The sequence below is a fragment of the Sorex fumeus genome, unplaced genomic scaffold (genome assembly GCF_029834395.1).
Source record: "Sorex fumeus unplaced genomic scaffold, SorFum_2.1 ptg000072l, whole genome shotgun sequence".
NCBI lineage: Eukaryota > Metazoa > Chordata > Mammalia > Eulipotyphla > Soricidae > Sorex > Sorex fumeus.
In genome coordinates this window covers 57864723-57877327 of record NW_026606129.1, presented here as the reverse complement: position 1 = coordinate 57877327, position 12605 = coordinate 57864723, and the positions used below count along the sequence as shown (strand labels likewise).

General features: G+C 40.0%; 1 protein-coding gene across 1 annotated transcript in view; it reads left to right on the top strand.

The window, feature by feature from the left end:
• Positions 1–12605, top strand: part of DNAH12 (dynein axonemal heavy chain 12) — a 209920-nt gene that overhangs the window by 105218 nt on the left and 92097 nt on the right. The window contains exons 38-41 of the mRNA XM_056129552.1: positions 1388–1554; positions 5566–5821; positions 10464–10763; positions 11291–11469. Of these exons, the coding sequence (XP_055985527.1) occupies positions 1388–1554; positions 5566–5821; positions 10464–10763; positions 11291–11469 (902 nt within the window). The remainder of the gene's footprint in view (positions 1–1387; positions 1555–5565; positions 5822–10463; positions 10764–11290; positions 11470–12605) is intronic.

Below are 12605 nucleotides of genomic sequence, written 5' to 3'. Positions count from 1 at the left end.
AAATACCATTTTTGCCAGCCATTTCAAAATTTATGTCTGTTCATTCTCTTTTGACTTGTGAACTTCATTTCTGTTGTTTAAGTCATTGAAATTTCCTTAACTTAAAAATCTTACAAATTTAGGTTAGTGCATTTATTTTACTTTTTTATTAGTGAAACACAATGAGGTACAGTTGTAGACTTAGAAACTTTCGTGCTTGGATTTCAGTTATACAATGATCGAGTTCCTCCACCAGCGCCCATTCTCCACACCAATGATCCCAGTAGCCCCCCTTATTATCCCCCCCCCTGCCCCGCTTCTGTAGCAGGGCATTCCCTTTTGCTCTCTCTTTCCTTTAGGGTGTTGTGGTTTGCAATAGAGATATTGAGTGGCCATCGTGTTCAGTCTATAGTCTACTTTCAGAATGCATCTCGCATCCCAAGTGAATCCTCCAAACACCCTTTACTTGGTATTTCCTTCTCTATCTGAGCTGCCTTTCCCCCCAGCATGTGCTGCCAGCTTCCAAGCCGTGGAGCAGACCTCTTGGTACTTATTTCAACTATTCTTGGATGTTCGTCTCCCATTCTGTTACTTTATATTCCCCAGATGAGTGAAGTCTTTCTATGTCTGTCCGTCTCCTTCTGACTCATTTCACTTAACATGATACTTTCCATATAGAACCACTTGTATGCAAATTTTATGACTTCATCTTTTCTAACAGCTGCATAGTATTCCATTGTGTAGATGTACCCAAGTTTCTTTAGCCAGTCATCTGCTCTTGGGCACTCGGGTTTTTTTTTTTCCCAGATTCTGGCTATTGTAAACAGTGTAGCAATGAACATACAAGTGCAGATGTCATTTCGACTGTACTTTTTTTGCCTCTCTGGGTTATATTCCCAGGAGTGGTTTTGCTGGGTCACATGGGAGCTCAATTTCTAATTTTTTGAGAATCGTCCATACTATTTTCTAAAAGGGCTGAACCAATCGGCATTCCCACCAGCAGTGAAGGAGAGTCCCTTTCTCCCCACATTGGTGCCAACACCTGTTGTTTTTGTTCTTTTGGATGTGGGAGGTTAGTGCATTTAAATATTGAGTGAGCAGAAGCTAATAGATACATTGGGAAAGTCAATGAGGAAAGTATTTTGTGTGTTTGCATGTATGTGTATGATGTAAATATGTGTTACTAATATAGTCATTCTGAGTACATACAAGGATTTGAATAAATTCTTTAAAAATTAAGTTGAATATGAAGTTTTGTGTCACCCTAAATATGAACAAGTATAAATAAATAAGCACATATGAACTTTTAACATATTGATGTTAACATTATTTTCTTAATATAATGCTTAATTTCATTTTTTTCTAATGTTAAGTATGGCTTTAAATTTAGTACTTTTTAATATTTTAGAATATCATTATGGCGAGATTGGATAAAAGACGCAAAGGAGTTTTTGGACCACCTATGGGAAAGAAGTGCATAATTTTTATTGATGACATGAATATGCCTGCATTAGAAAAATATGGAGCTCAACCACCTATTGAATTGTTACGACAATTTTTTGATTGTGGGAATTGGTAACTATTTCATTGAAATCTTTTGGTTTGTTTTATTTGTGGATTGTGCCCCCCACCCCTCGCAATGCATTGTTCAGGGGTATCTCCTGTCTCCTGTTTCTGAGCTCAGGTGTCACTCCTGACAGAATTTGGGGTACCATATGGGGGTGCCAGGGCTCAAACCCAGTCAGCTGTATGCGAGGCAATCACCTTACTCACTATACTATCTCTCTGGCCCCTTCATTGAAGTCTTAGTTGTCATTTTGTTCTCTTCTTATATTTTAGGATCTTGCAACATTAAAATAATATATTTTATGTATTAAATATATTTGTATATTAATATATTATATATCTATATATTAATACATGAGAGATGACTCAAAGGAATGAAGTGCATCCTTTCTATGTGGGAGCCTCAGGTTCAATCCCAGGCACTGCCTGGTCTCCTGACATCTCCTTGAGTACTCTAGGTGTGGTTAATGTGGTTGCACAAATTTTCTTACACCTGCATTTTGGGAAGATATTTTTTAAAACTTTCTATTTCTGTTTTCTGTGCTATACTTCATGGTGCTCAAGGCCTACTCCTGGCTCCATACTCAGGATTTCATTCCTGGCAGTGCTTAGAGGACATATATGGTGTCAGTGATTAATCTCTTTAGCTCACTGTATATCTTTTAATACCATCTTTTCCTCAAAGTATATGTTAGATAACTGTGATAAGTATCTTGGAAATATATTTTTTTCATTTCATTTCATCATCCTGTTATTAGTCGATTGCCTCGAGCAGGCCCCAGTAACGTCTCTTTCATCCTAGCCCTGAGATTATATTCAAGGCTCTTTAGGAGAATGAGACCCATCATTGTTACTGGTATTTGGCATATTTGGTACGCCACGGGGAGTTTGCCAGACTCTGCCCTGTGGGCAGGCTACATTCGATAGCCTGCAGGTTTGTCCAAAGTAGGAATGAGATAATAAGATGTCATAAAAAGATGTCTTGATAAGATATCGCGCGGCGGCAAATGCGGCCGCGCGGTTCCGGGAGCTGTATTTTATAGTCTCTGAAATATATTTATTTCATAATTATGAAATCCTTTCCTTTTCAACTATTTTTTGATTATTGAAAATGATTGCACTTTAAAAAATATAATATCGGCGGCCGCACGGGAGCCTTTGTGGACAGCCGGTTTGAGCCGGGCTCGGCGGGGGCGGCGGGGACCTCATGGGAAGGGGGGCTTTGTGGGCCGTCCCCCACGCCCCACCGAGGTCGCCAGCTGCCCCCCACGAGCGGCTCTCTGGCACGGCCACGGCCCCGGAGGCACAAGGACTTAGCACAGAGAACCAGCCACTTGGAGCAGAAAAGCAAATGGACTATGTGTTAAACAGCGCCACCAAGCCTGCCCGGAGGGGAAAGGGTGTTGACCGGCCTGCCCGCTCCTCTCTGGAAAGAAAGATGGCGGCCGCACGGGAGCCTTGTGGACAGCAGGTTTGAGCCGGGCTCGGCGGGAGCGGCGGGGACCTCATGGGAAGGGGGGCTTTGTGGGCCGTCCCCCACGCCCCACCGAGGTCGCCAGCTGCCCCCCACGAGCGGCTCTCCCGCACGGCCACAACTCCAGGGCACAGAAACCAATCTCTTAACTATCTAACTTTTAATAGAAATTCTTCCAGGGTCAATAAGTAAAATAAGTAAAATAGCAGAAATTCAAAACCGCGCGGCCGCGATAGCAGCCGCGCAACATCATTTTATTCTTAAACCAAGTTGTAGAAAGCAAATCATTTCACAACGCTGTTTCAGCATATCTGATTGTGGGGGGTGGGTCGTAAACTCTAAACAATAATTGTGCGTCTTCTATCAAAACAATCTATCTAGTCAAAGTAGATAGAGTATTAACTAGAACTCATCTGCCTCACAAGAATTGGGAGGGGTGGGGGGAGGTGGGGGTCTATTGGGGTTCGGGGTTAAAAATAAGTATTGGTAAAGGGAAATGTGTTTGATATTTACATGACTGAGACCTAAACCCGAAAGCTCTGCAACTTTTCCCACAGTGATTCAATAAATAAATTATAAAAAAAAAGAAATAAAGTAATTTCTCTCTAAAAAAAAATATAATATCACCACAGTTGAGACTTTATAGGTAAGACTATCCATAAAATAATAGCCAACTTAAGTAACCATAGTTAGCACCCTATATTTCTACCATTTGCTCCTGATGGTTCTTCCAAATGCTCTTCTCCTGGAACATTTCAGTGCCCCTGCTTTGGAAAGACTGCTAACATTTATTTTCCTAACCTTCCCTATGCCTTGATTTTGGAATAAAGCCATACTTTTGAAATAAATGTTTATTACTCTTATAGGTCACTGGAATTTTGTTTCAAGGAAATACTGCTATTAATGATGTATTCCTTATCTTTCCAAGATTTTAAAAATATAATATATATTTAATTTATAAAATTAGATTCATGTCACAGAATTTTCATAACTTTTTCATTTAGATATTTATATTAAAGTTTTATTCATATTATTTGTCTATCAATTTTATTGACTTTAAGTGCTGTTTAGTTGTGTGGATCTTGACATATTTTACTTAGCTAGACATTTGTTGTCAATTGTTGCTAAAAGCCCAGCAAGCTACCGAGAGTATTCCATATGCCAAACACAGTAACAACAAAGTCTCCAATGGAGACGTTACTGGGCCTGCTCGAGCAAATCGACGATCAACGGGAGGGCCTTTACCTTTTACCTTTACCTTTGTTGCTAAAAAACAAATAATACTTTTTTTTTTTGCTATTTGGGTCACACCCAGCGATGCACAGGGGTTACAACTGGCGATGCTTGGGGGACCATCTGGGATGCTGGGAATCGAACCTGGGTTGGCTGTGTGCAAGGCAAGCACCCTACCTGCTGTGCTATTGCTCCAGCCGCACAAACAATATTTTTATTGTAATTTCTGTCATAATCTTAAACTGAGGACTATCTCTATAGATTTTCTCCGAACTCACCTCTTTTACAAGAACTTCAATATTAAAGGAATAGTACACATAGGAAATAGGCACTTTTTTACTCCTAGTGGTTTCATCTAAATTGAGCCATTTGTTACTTCTTTCTGATCAGATCTTCTCCAGACCTTATTATTTCCTAATTAGCACAACTTTAATGTATGATAAAAGGATTTAGATGTTCTTATGTGCTCTACAGATAAGTTTTGAGATAAGGAAGAGAAAAATGGGGTCTATGGTCACCCTACCTATAATCAGCTATAAAGGTAAAGGTAAAGGCCCTCCCGTTGTTCATCGATTTGCTCGAGCGGGCCCAGTAACGTCTCCATTGGAGACTTTGTTGTTACTGTGTCTGGCATATCGAATACGTCACAGGGAGCTTGCCAGGCTCTGCCGTGCGGGCGAGATACTCTCAGTAGCTTGCCGGGCTCTCCGAGAGGGGTGGAGGAATCAAACTCGGGTTGGCCATGTTGGCTGCGTGCAAGGCAAACGCCCTACCGCTGTGCTATCACTCCAACCCCTATAACCAGCTATAAGCAAGATTTGTTTCACACTTATGTGCCTGGATTTGGAGTAATAAGAAGAAAAGGAAAGGTCTGGAGAGAAAAAAACAAGGTTAAATTCTCTTTTCTTACATGCAGCCAACCCTGGTTCAATCCCTGGCCCCCAAGCCCCAGGAATAAACCATGAGTATCATCAGCTGTGCCCCACCCCACCTCCCCAAAAAAAAAAGAAAATGAAAGAGTTAAATTGAAAAGGAGAGTAGGAGGAAGGAGAGGAAAGGGCCAGAGAAAGGGATATACTAAATATTTAGAATCTGGGCAACAAATTCGGTGATTCTAGAATCTAGAAGAATGTGCTGCATACACATGTATCTATTTATTTGTATATTACATATTTATATATTTTTCTTACCCCAAGAATCATTTAAAATTATTCTCTTAGAGAAAACAAGATCAGTTTATTAAGAAAATTTACACTTTATTCCATCTTATTGGCTCACTAACTATGGTTCTGCAATGTTCATGTACTTTTAAGGTATGACCTTAAGGACACAAGCAAAATCACATTGGTTGACATAGAGATGATTGCTGCCATGGGCCCTCCAGGTGGTGGAAGGAATCCAGTCACACCTCGTTTTACTCGACATTTCAACATCTGTACTATTAATACTTTCAGCGATGAAACCATGACCAGAATCTTCTCTTCAATTGTAGCATTCTACCTTAGAACTCGTGAATTTTCTCCAGAGTACTTTATAACTGGAAATCAAATTGTTAGTGGGACTATGGAGGTAAGTACATAATGTAATACAAAATGTTTTAGTATTTCAGATTTTTCTTACAATTGTTTTCACATTTTTCCCCCTTTTCCAACTACTTTAGACTTCAGTATCAGAAAAAATGTATAGGGTGCATAGGTTTGGAAATTAGGAACTCTTGCTGGTTTTTGAGCGTTGACTACTATTTCTTAACCATAAGGCCTAGAAAAAGTAATTTGGCTTTCCAGGAACTCAGTTTGTTAATCACTAAAATAGGAGATAGCTACTCTGTCAGATTGTTGTAGGGAAAGCGAGTAGAACTAGTATCTGTAGCTTCAGAGGTTTATTTCATAATTGTTTAGGTTCCTAATTTGTTATTTATTTTCTCTTCTTTCTCATCACTTCTACTTTTCATGCTTGTCTAAAATGAAAAAAATGTGAATAAGGTGAATGATTTTTTTTTTTTACTTTTTGGGGCTATATGTGGTGACGCTCTGGGCCTACACCTGGCTCTGCACTCACTCAGACATCATTCCTGGTATAGCTCAGGAAACCAAATGTGGTGCTGGGAATTAAACTTGTGTCTGCTGTAAGGCAAGCATCCTATCTGCTGTACCATCTCTCTGGTCCTGAATAAATTATTTTTAATTTAAATAACATTTTGTTGATTGCCTTTGGCCCTTTATAATAAATGAGTTTGGGAGTGCAGATTCACACCTCTATGTGGATCAGAATAGCAACATACACCACCAAAATTTCAGAAAAGTTTTCGATGAATCTCTATACAAATGGCCCTTGAGAATAACACATGACCAACGGTATTAGACCCTGAGAGTTGCATGTCGACATGTGGCAAAAGCATCCATGGTGTCGGTGTTCTTGTCAACATGAACTTGGCCATAAGCATTGATTCATTCGAATGCCTAACAGCCCAAATCGGACGATCACACATGAATAGATCTGGCTCACTGCCTGCAGTTTCTGTTTGTTGCCTACACACCAATATCCAATATGATAAAGGAAAAGTTGAGAAGTTCTACATGGAGCTGGAGAAGTTCTATAAAGACCACACCTTCTACAAGATCATTGTTGGTGATTTTAATGCCAAGATAGGACTGAGAAGATCAGCTGAAGAACTCCACAGCCATGTCCTAGAATGGAATGAACAGGGTGAGAGACTGTCTGAGTTCATCATGTCAACCAAGACCATCCATGGTAACTTACAGTTACCAAAAGCCGACTCTAAATGTTGGACATGGTAGTTTCCCAGTGGAAGGTTCCACAATGAAATTGACCATGTCATATTCAATCAACAGTTTTACCTGACCGATGTCGCTGTTGTCCCCAAATTCCAAACGGGATCAGACCACCGGCTCCTTTGTGCAAAATTCTACTTCATGGAGCGGGGAGAAAGGGCTACAGAGTTTAAGAAGAGAAGTTCCAGAATGACCACCAACTGGGAGCTCTTTGGCACTATTGTGGCAACATGGGAAGATGCCATTGTTGACAACATTGACAAGGAATACGATTGGTTCAGCACCTCCACGATTGTGCGAGGAATGCCGAGAGAGAGAAAGCCACAAAAAGATACCTGTCTTTGAAAACTCTTGAGCTTATTCACCAACGTGGCTTGGTGCAAGCCTCAGGTAACTGCAAGCGAATGTCTGAGCTTGCAAAGCAGTGCAGAGAAGCGTTAAAGGAAGACCTCAAAGAGCGAAGAGCAGCAGTGCTGGCCAATGTGGCAGAAGCCGGAAAAAGCATTTGCAATGCCCGCATGTCCTTCGCCAACTACAAGACCAAGATGACTGCCCTCCAACGTCCTGATGGATCTATCACAGAAGGGCAATGGAAAAGATCATCCATGACTTCTACTCGGACCTCTGATAGCCACGTCCACCTGCCCACAAACCAAATCCTACAGGATGGATATGTCGTTCCCAATGTTCTCCCTTTCAAAATCTAACATGCCATTTCATCAGTAAAGAAGTGAAGAGTACCCGGCCCAGACAAGGTCAGACCCGAACACCTGAAGAACCTGCCATCAGTACTCATCAGTACACTGGCTCGGCTCTTCACATACTACCTCTCTGAATGCAAGGTTCCATCCCAGTGGAAAACCAGCAGGACTGTATTACTGTACTGAAGGGAGACATCCACATCTTGGCAACTATCACCTGATCTGCCTGTTGTCTGTCGTCTACAAGCTGTTCACTTGAGTCACCCTGAATAGGATTGCCAGAACACTAGATGAAGGACAACCATGCAAGCAAGCCGGGTTCTGAAAAGGATTCAGCACCATCAACCATATCCACACGATAACCAAGCTCATTGAGGTTTCTCGGGAGTTCAAGATGCCGCTCTGTCTAACATTCATTGATTTAAAGAAGGCCTTTGATTCTGTTGAGACGGAAGCGGTCATCAAAGCCCTAGCTAAACAGGGCATTCAAACTCAGTACATCAGGATCCTCCATGAGCTGTGTTATGGATTCACTACCAGGATCTCACCATTTTACAAGGAAGTGATCATCCATGTCAAGAGAGGGGTTTGGCAGGGTGATACCATTTCATGAAAACTCTTCAGTGCCAACCTCGAGAACTTCATGTGATAACTGGAATAGGAAGGGATAGGAGTGAAGATAGACGGTAGGCAACTATACCACCTCTGCTTTGCTTATGACATCGTTCTAATAACACCAAACATTAGCCAAGCGGCACAAATGCTGGCCGACTTTGACTGTGAGTGTGGAAAGGTCGAACTACAACTGAATCTCATGAAGACAATGTTTATGAGAAACGGTCTCATTCCTGATGTTCCATTCACTCTCAGTGGAATGAACATCTCTGAATGCAACAGTTATGTGTACCTAGGTCGAGAAGTCAACATGATGGATGACCTGGCACCTGAGTTGTGTAGGAGGAAGAGAGTGACTTGAAACGCCTTCAAGAGTATCAAAGAAATAGCTAAGAGGATGAAGTACCTCCAGCTCCAGGCACATCTGTTCGATTCCACTGTTCTTCCTGCATTAACATATGCCTCAGAGACTTTGACCCTACAAAAACAGGATGAGAACGCTATTTGGGTCTCCCAAAGATGAATTGAAGGAGCTATGCTTGGAGTATCACGCTTTACTCAAATGAGAGAAAGAATCTGGAGTTCCGACCTCTGTCGACAATCAAGAATCATGGACACTGTCTCATTTACCAAGGCATCGAAAATCAGATGGACTGGACACGTACTGAGATTTGGAGACAACCGCTGGATTAGGGCCATTACTGACTGGATTCCATGGGATGTCAAAAGATCACGTGGCCGCCCGCCTATGAGATGGTCAGACTTCTTCAAGACCCTGAACAATCGGTTTGAGGCTCTTCATGTTCCTAGAACAAGCAGACACCATTGGGCTACACTAGCATGCAACACGTGAGGCCGACTTCCAAACCATGGAACAATCCTCCTGCCCCTTATCTCTTGTCCTTCAGTGTTAGTCTCATATTGTGACTTTATATTCCACAGATGAGTGCAGTCATTCTATGTCTGTTTCTCTTTTTCTGACTAATTTCACTTGGCATGATATTCTCCATGTCCATCCACTTATATGCAAATTTCATGACTTCATCTTTTCTAACATCTGCATAGTATTCCATTGTGTAGATCTACCAAAGTTTCTTTAACCAGTCATCTCTTCTAGGGCACTCGGGTTTTTTCCACAGATTCTGGCCATTGTGAACAGTGTTGCAATAAACATGCAAATGCAGATGTCATTTCTTCTGTGTTTTTTTACATCTCCAGGATATATTCCCAGAAGTGGTATTGCTGAGTCATATGGAAGCTCAATTTCTAGTTTCTGGTGGAATGTCCATATTGTTTTCCAAAAAGGCTGAACCAGTCAGCATTTCCACCAACAATGAATGAGAGTTCCTTTCTCCCTGCATCCACACCAGCACTGGTTGTTCTTGTTTTATTTGATGTGTGCCAGTAATAAGAAGTAAAGTTAATTGTTTAATATGTACAACTAGAGGAAAGAGAAAAGCAATATAGATGTCCCTGGGAGAGAGAGTGTCTCCTGGAGCTATTTACCCCATGAGAATTGCCTCTGCCGAAATATTTTTGCCTCTGTAAATGGTGAATCACACGGATGTGCAGTCCTATACTTCAACCCCTTTCAGATATCCTATAAGTATGCTAACACCTCTGCATTAAACGGGCTATTTTTGCCATCAGTCTGTGGTCCCATGTCTCTTTGTTCCTCTGCTTGGGAGACCTGGGGAGGATGGGAAGGCGGCTCTCAGCTCTCCACTGAGTGCATGTGTCGGGCACACCCACACTGTGTGAACTCATACCTGACTTCACTTTCTACTAAAGTTTTGTTTACTTAACTCCAGGTGGTTAACCTTTATGCGGAAAGCCATATTTAATGGGAATTGTAAGTATTACATCATTGTTCTTCTAGGGCTTGGATGGAACCTGTATCAAGTTCTTTCAGCTTCAGAAAGCCTGCTTGAGTGTTATTAACCAAAATAAATAGCTTACTCTGGTAGGCTTACTGATATACAGTTTTCAAGCCAATTTAAGCTGAGGGGATACATACAGTATTTGTACAATTAACTATTTGTTGAATGATTGTATTGATTTTAAGAATCTTATTTTTGCTTTGTTGTTTTTTTCTATGTTTAGATATATAAAAAATCTATGGAAAATCTTTTGCCAACTCCCACAAAGTCTCATTACACTTTCAACTTGCGGGATTTTTCACGTGTCATCCTGGGCTGCTTACTCATTGAAAAAGATGCCGTGGAGAGCAAGCAGACCATGGTCCGTCTATTTGTGCATGAGGTTCTCCGAGTGTTTTATGACCGCCTTGTTGATGATAAGGATCGAAGCTGGCTATTCAATTTAATAAAAACTGTTGTAAAGGACCATTTTAAAGAATCATTTGATAGTATCTTTTCACACTTGAGGAAAGAGAATGCACCAGTGAGTAACTTTAACACATTGAGTTAAAATAGTACATTAGCATGAATTGTTGCAATCAACTTATTTTTTAAATACTATTGCTTCTTAAAGATCATGTTTTTAAAATTGTCCTCATAGATGTATATTCGAGATTTGTCTTATATACATTATTGTCTTATTTACATATTAGGTATACGACATACAGATTATTTTAAAAGTAAAAATTTATGTTACAGAAGTGAAAATATATAATATATGTAAAATTATAAATATTATTTCCCTTATAAACATTAAATAAAAGAGTTGATCAGAATGTTATATGCAGCAGCAAGAGAAATACTTTATATAATTTTTTAAAAAGTGTGTTGTTTCCTAAGGCTATAATATATTCCAGGTACTCATTTTCACATATATTATTTACTAAAGTGCAAAATAATTATCTCTCTGATTAGTATCCCATAATGTGGATAAAACAAAATTTTGTCTATTTTTTTTCAGTTCATTTTGAAAAAAATTAGCATGATAATTTGGTGATTTCTGTTTTATAGATAACAGAAGAGGACTTAAGAAATCTCATGTTTGGTGACTACATGAATCCTGACTTTGAAGGAGATGAGAGAGTTTATATTGAAATTCCAAATATTTACCAATTTAATAGCATTGTGGAACAATGCTTAGATGAGTACAATCAAACTCACAAAACAAGAATGAATCTTGTCATTTTTAGGTATCAATATTTGGTATTGATGCTTGAAATTGCTACTTATAAAATTTTGTTAAATATTTAAAGTGCACAAAGAGGTATATAAATAATATGAATGACCTTGTATCCATCACCCAGTTTAAGACGCGAAACAGATATTACTATTTTATTTTATATTTAATATTTTTTTTCTTTTTGGGTCATACCTGGTGATGCGCAGGGGTTACTCCTGTCTCAGGCACTCAGGAATTACTCCTGGCAGTGCTCGGGGTACCCTATGGGATGCTGGGAATAGAATCTGAGTCGATCGCATACAAGGCAAATGCCCTATCCACTGTGCTATTGCTCCAGCCCCAATATTTAATCTTTTGTAGTCAAATCTCCAGCACTATATTTCTCCATCATAACCTGCAAGAGTAAAAGTAAACTAATTATATTTCTCTGTATATATATGTGTATATATATGTGTATATATATATTACACATGTGTGTCCCTAAACAGTCTTTTTCTGTACATTAAAACTGCATATAAATGGTATTGGGCTGGAGCAATAGCACAGAGTGTAGGGCATTTGCCTTGCACGTGGCCGACCCGGGTTCGATTCCTCTGCCCCTCTCAGAGAGTCCAGCAAACTACTGAGAGTATCTCGCCCGCTCAGCAAAACCTGGCAAGCTACCTGTGATGTATTTGATATACCAAAAATAGTAACAAGTCTCACAATTTGTTGCCCGCTTGAGCAAGTCGATGAACAATGGAAGGACAGTGCTATAGTACTATAGTGCATAAATGGTCTTACACAATACTTTTTTTGCAAGTTGCTTTATTTTATGTTTGTGAGATTCATATAAATGAATTTTTACTACATTCCATTCTGTTTTTATTGGTCCTCTTTATTACAGTACATTTTTGTTAACAGTGTAGCCATTAATCTGAGATGGACTTTTTGTTTGTTTGGGGACTACTCCCAAGTGGTGCTTAAGGCTCAGTTCTGGCTCTGGGTTTAGGAATAAATTCTGGCATTGCTCAGGGGACCATATCTAACTTGGCTTGGCCACATGCAAGGCAGGCACTTTACCCAATGTGCTATCATTCCAGCCTGAGACAGACTTTAAGGTGACTTCTTATTTTTGTAATGATAAAAGATACTTTGTACATTCAT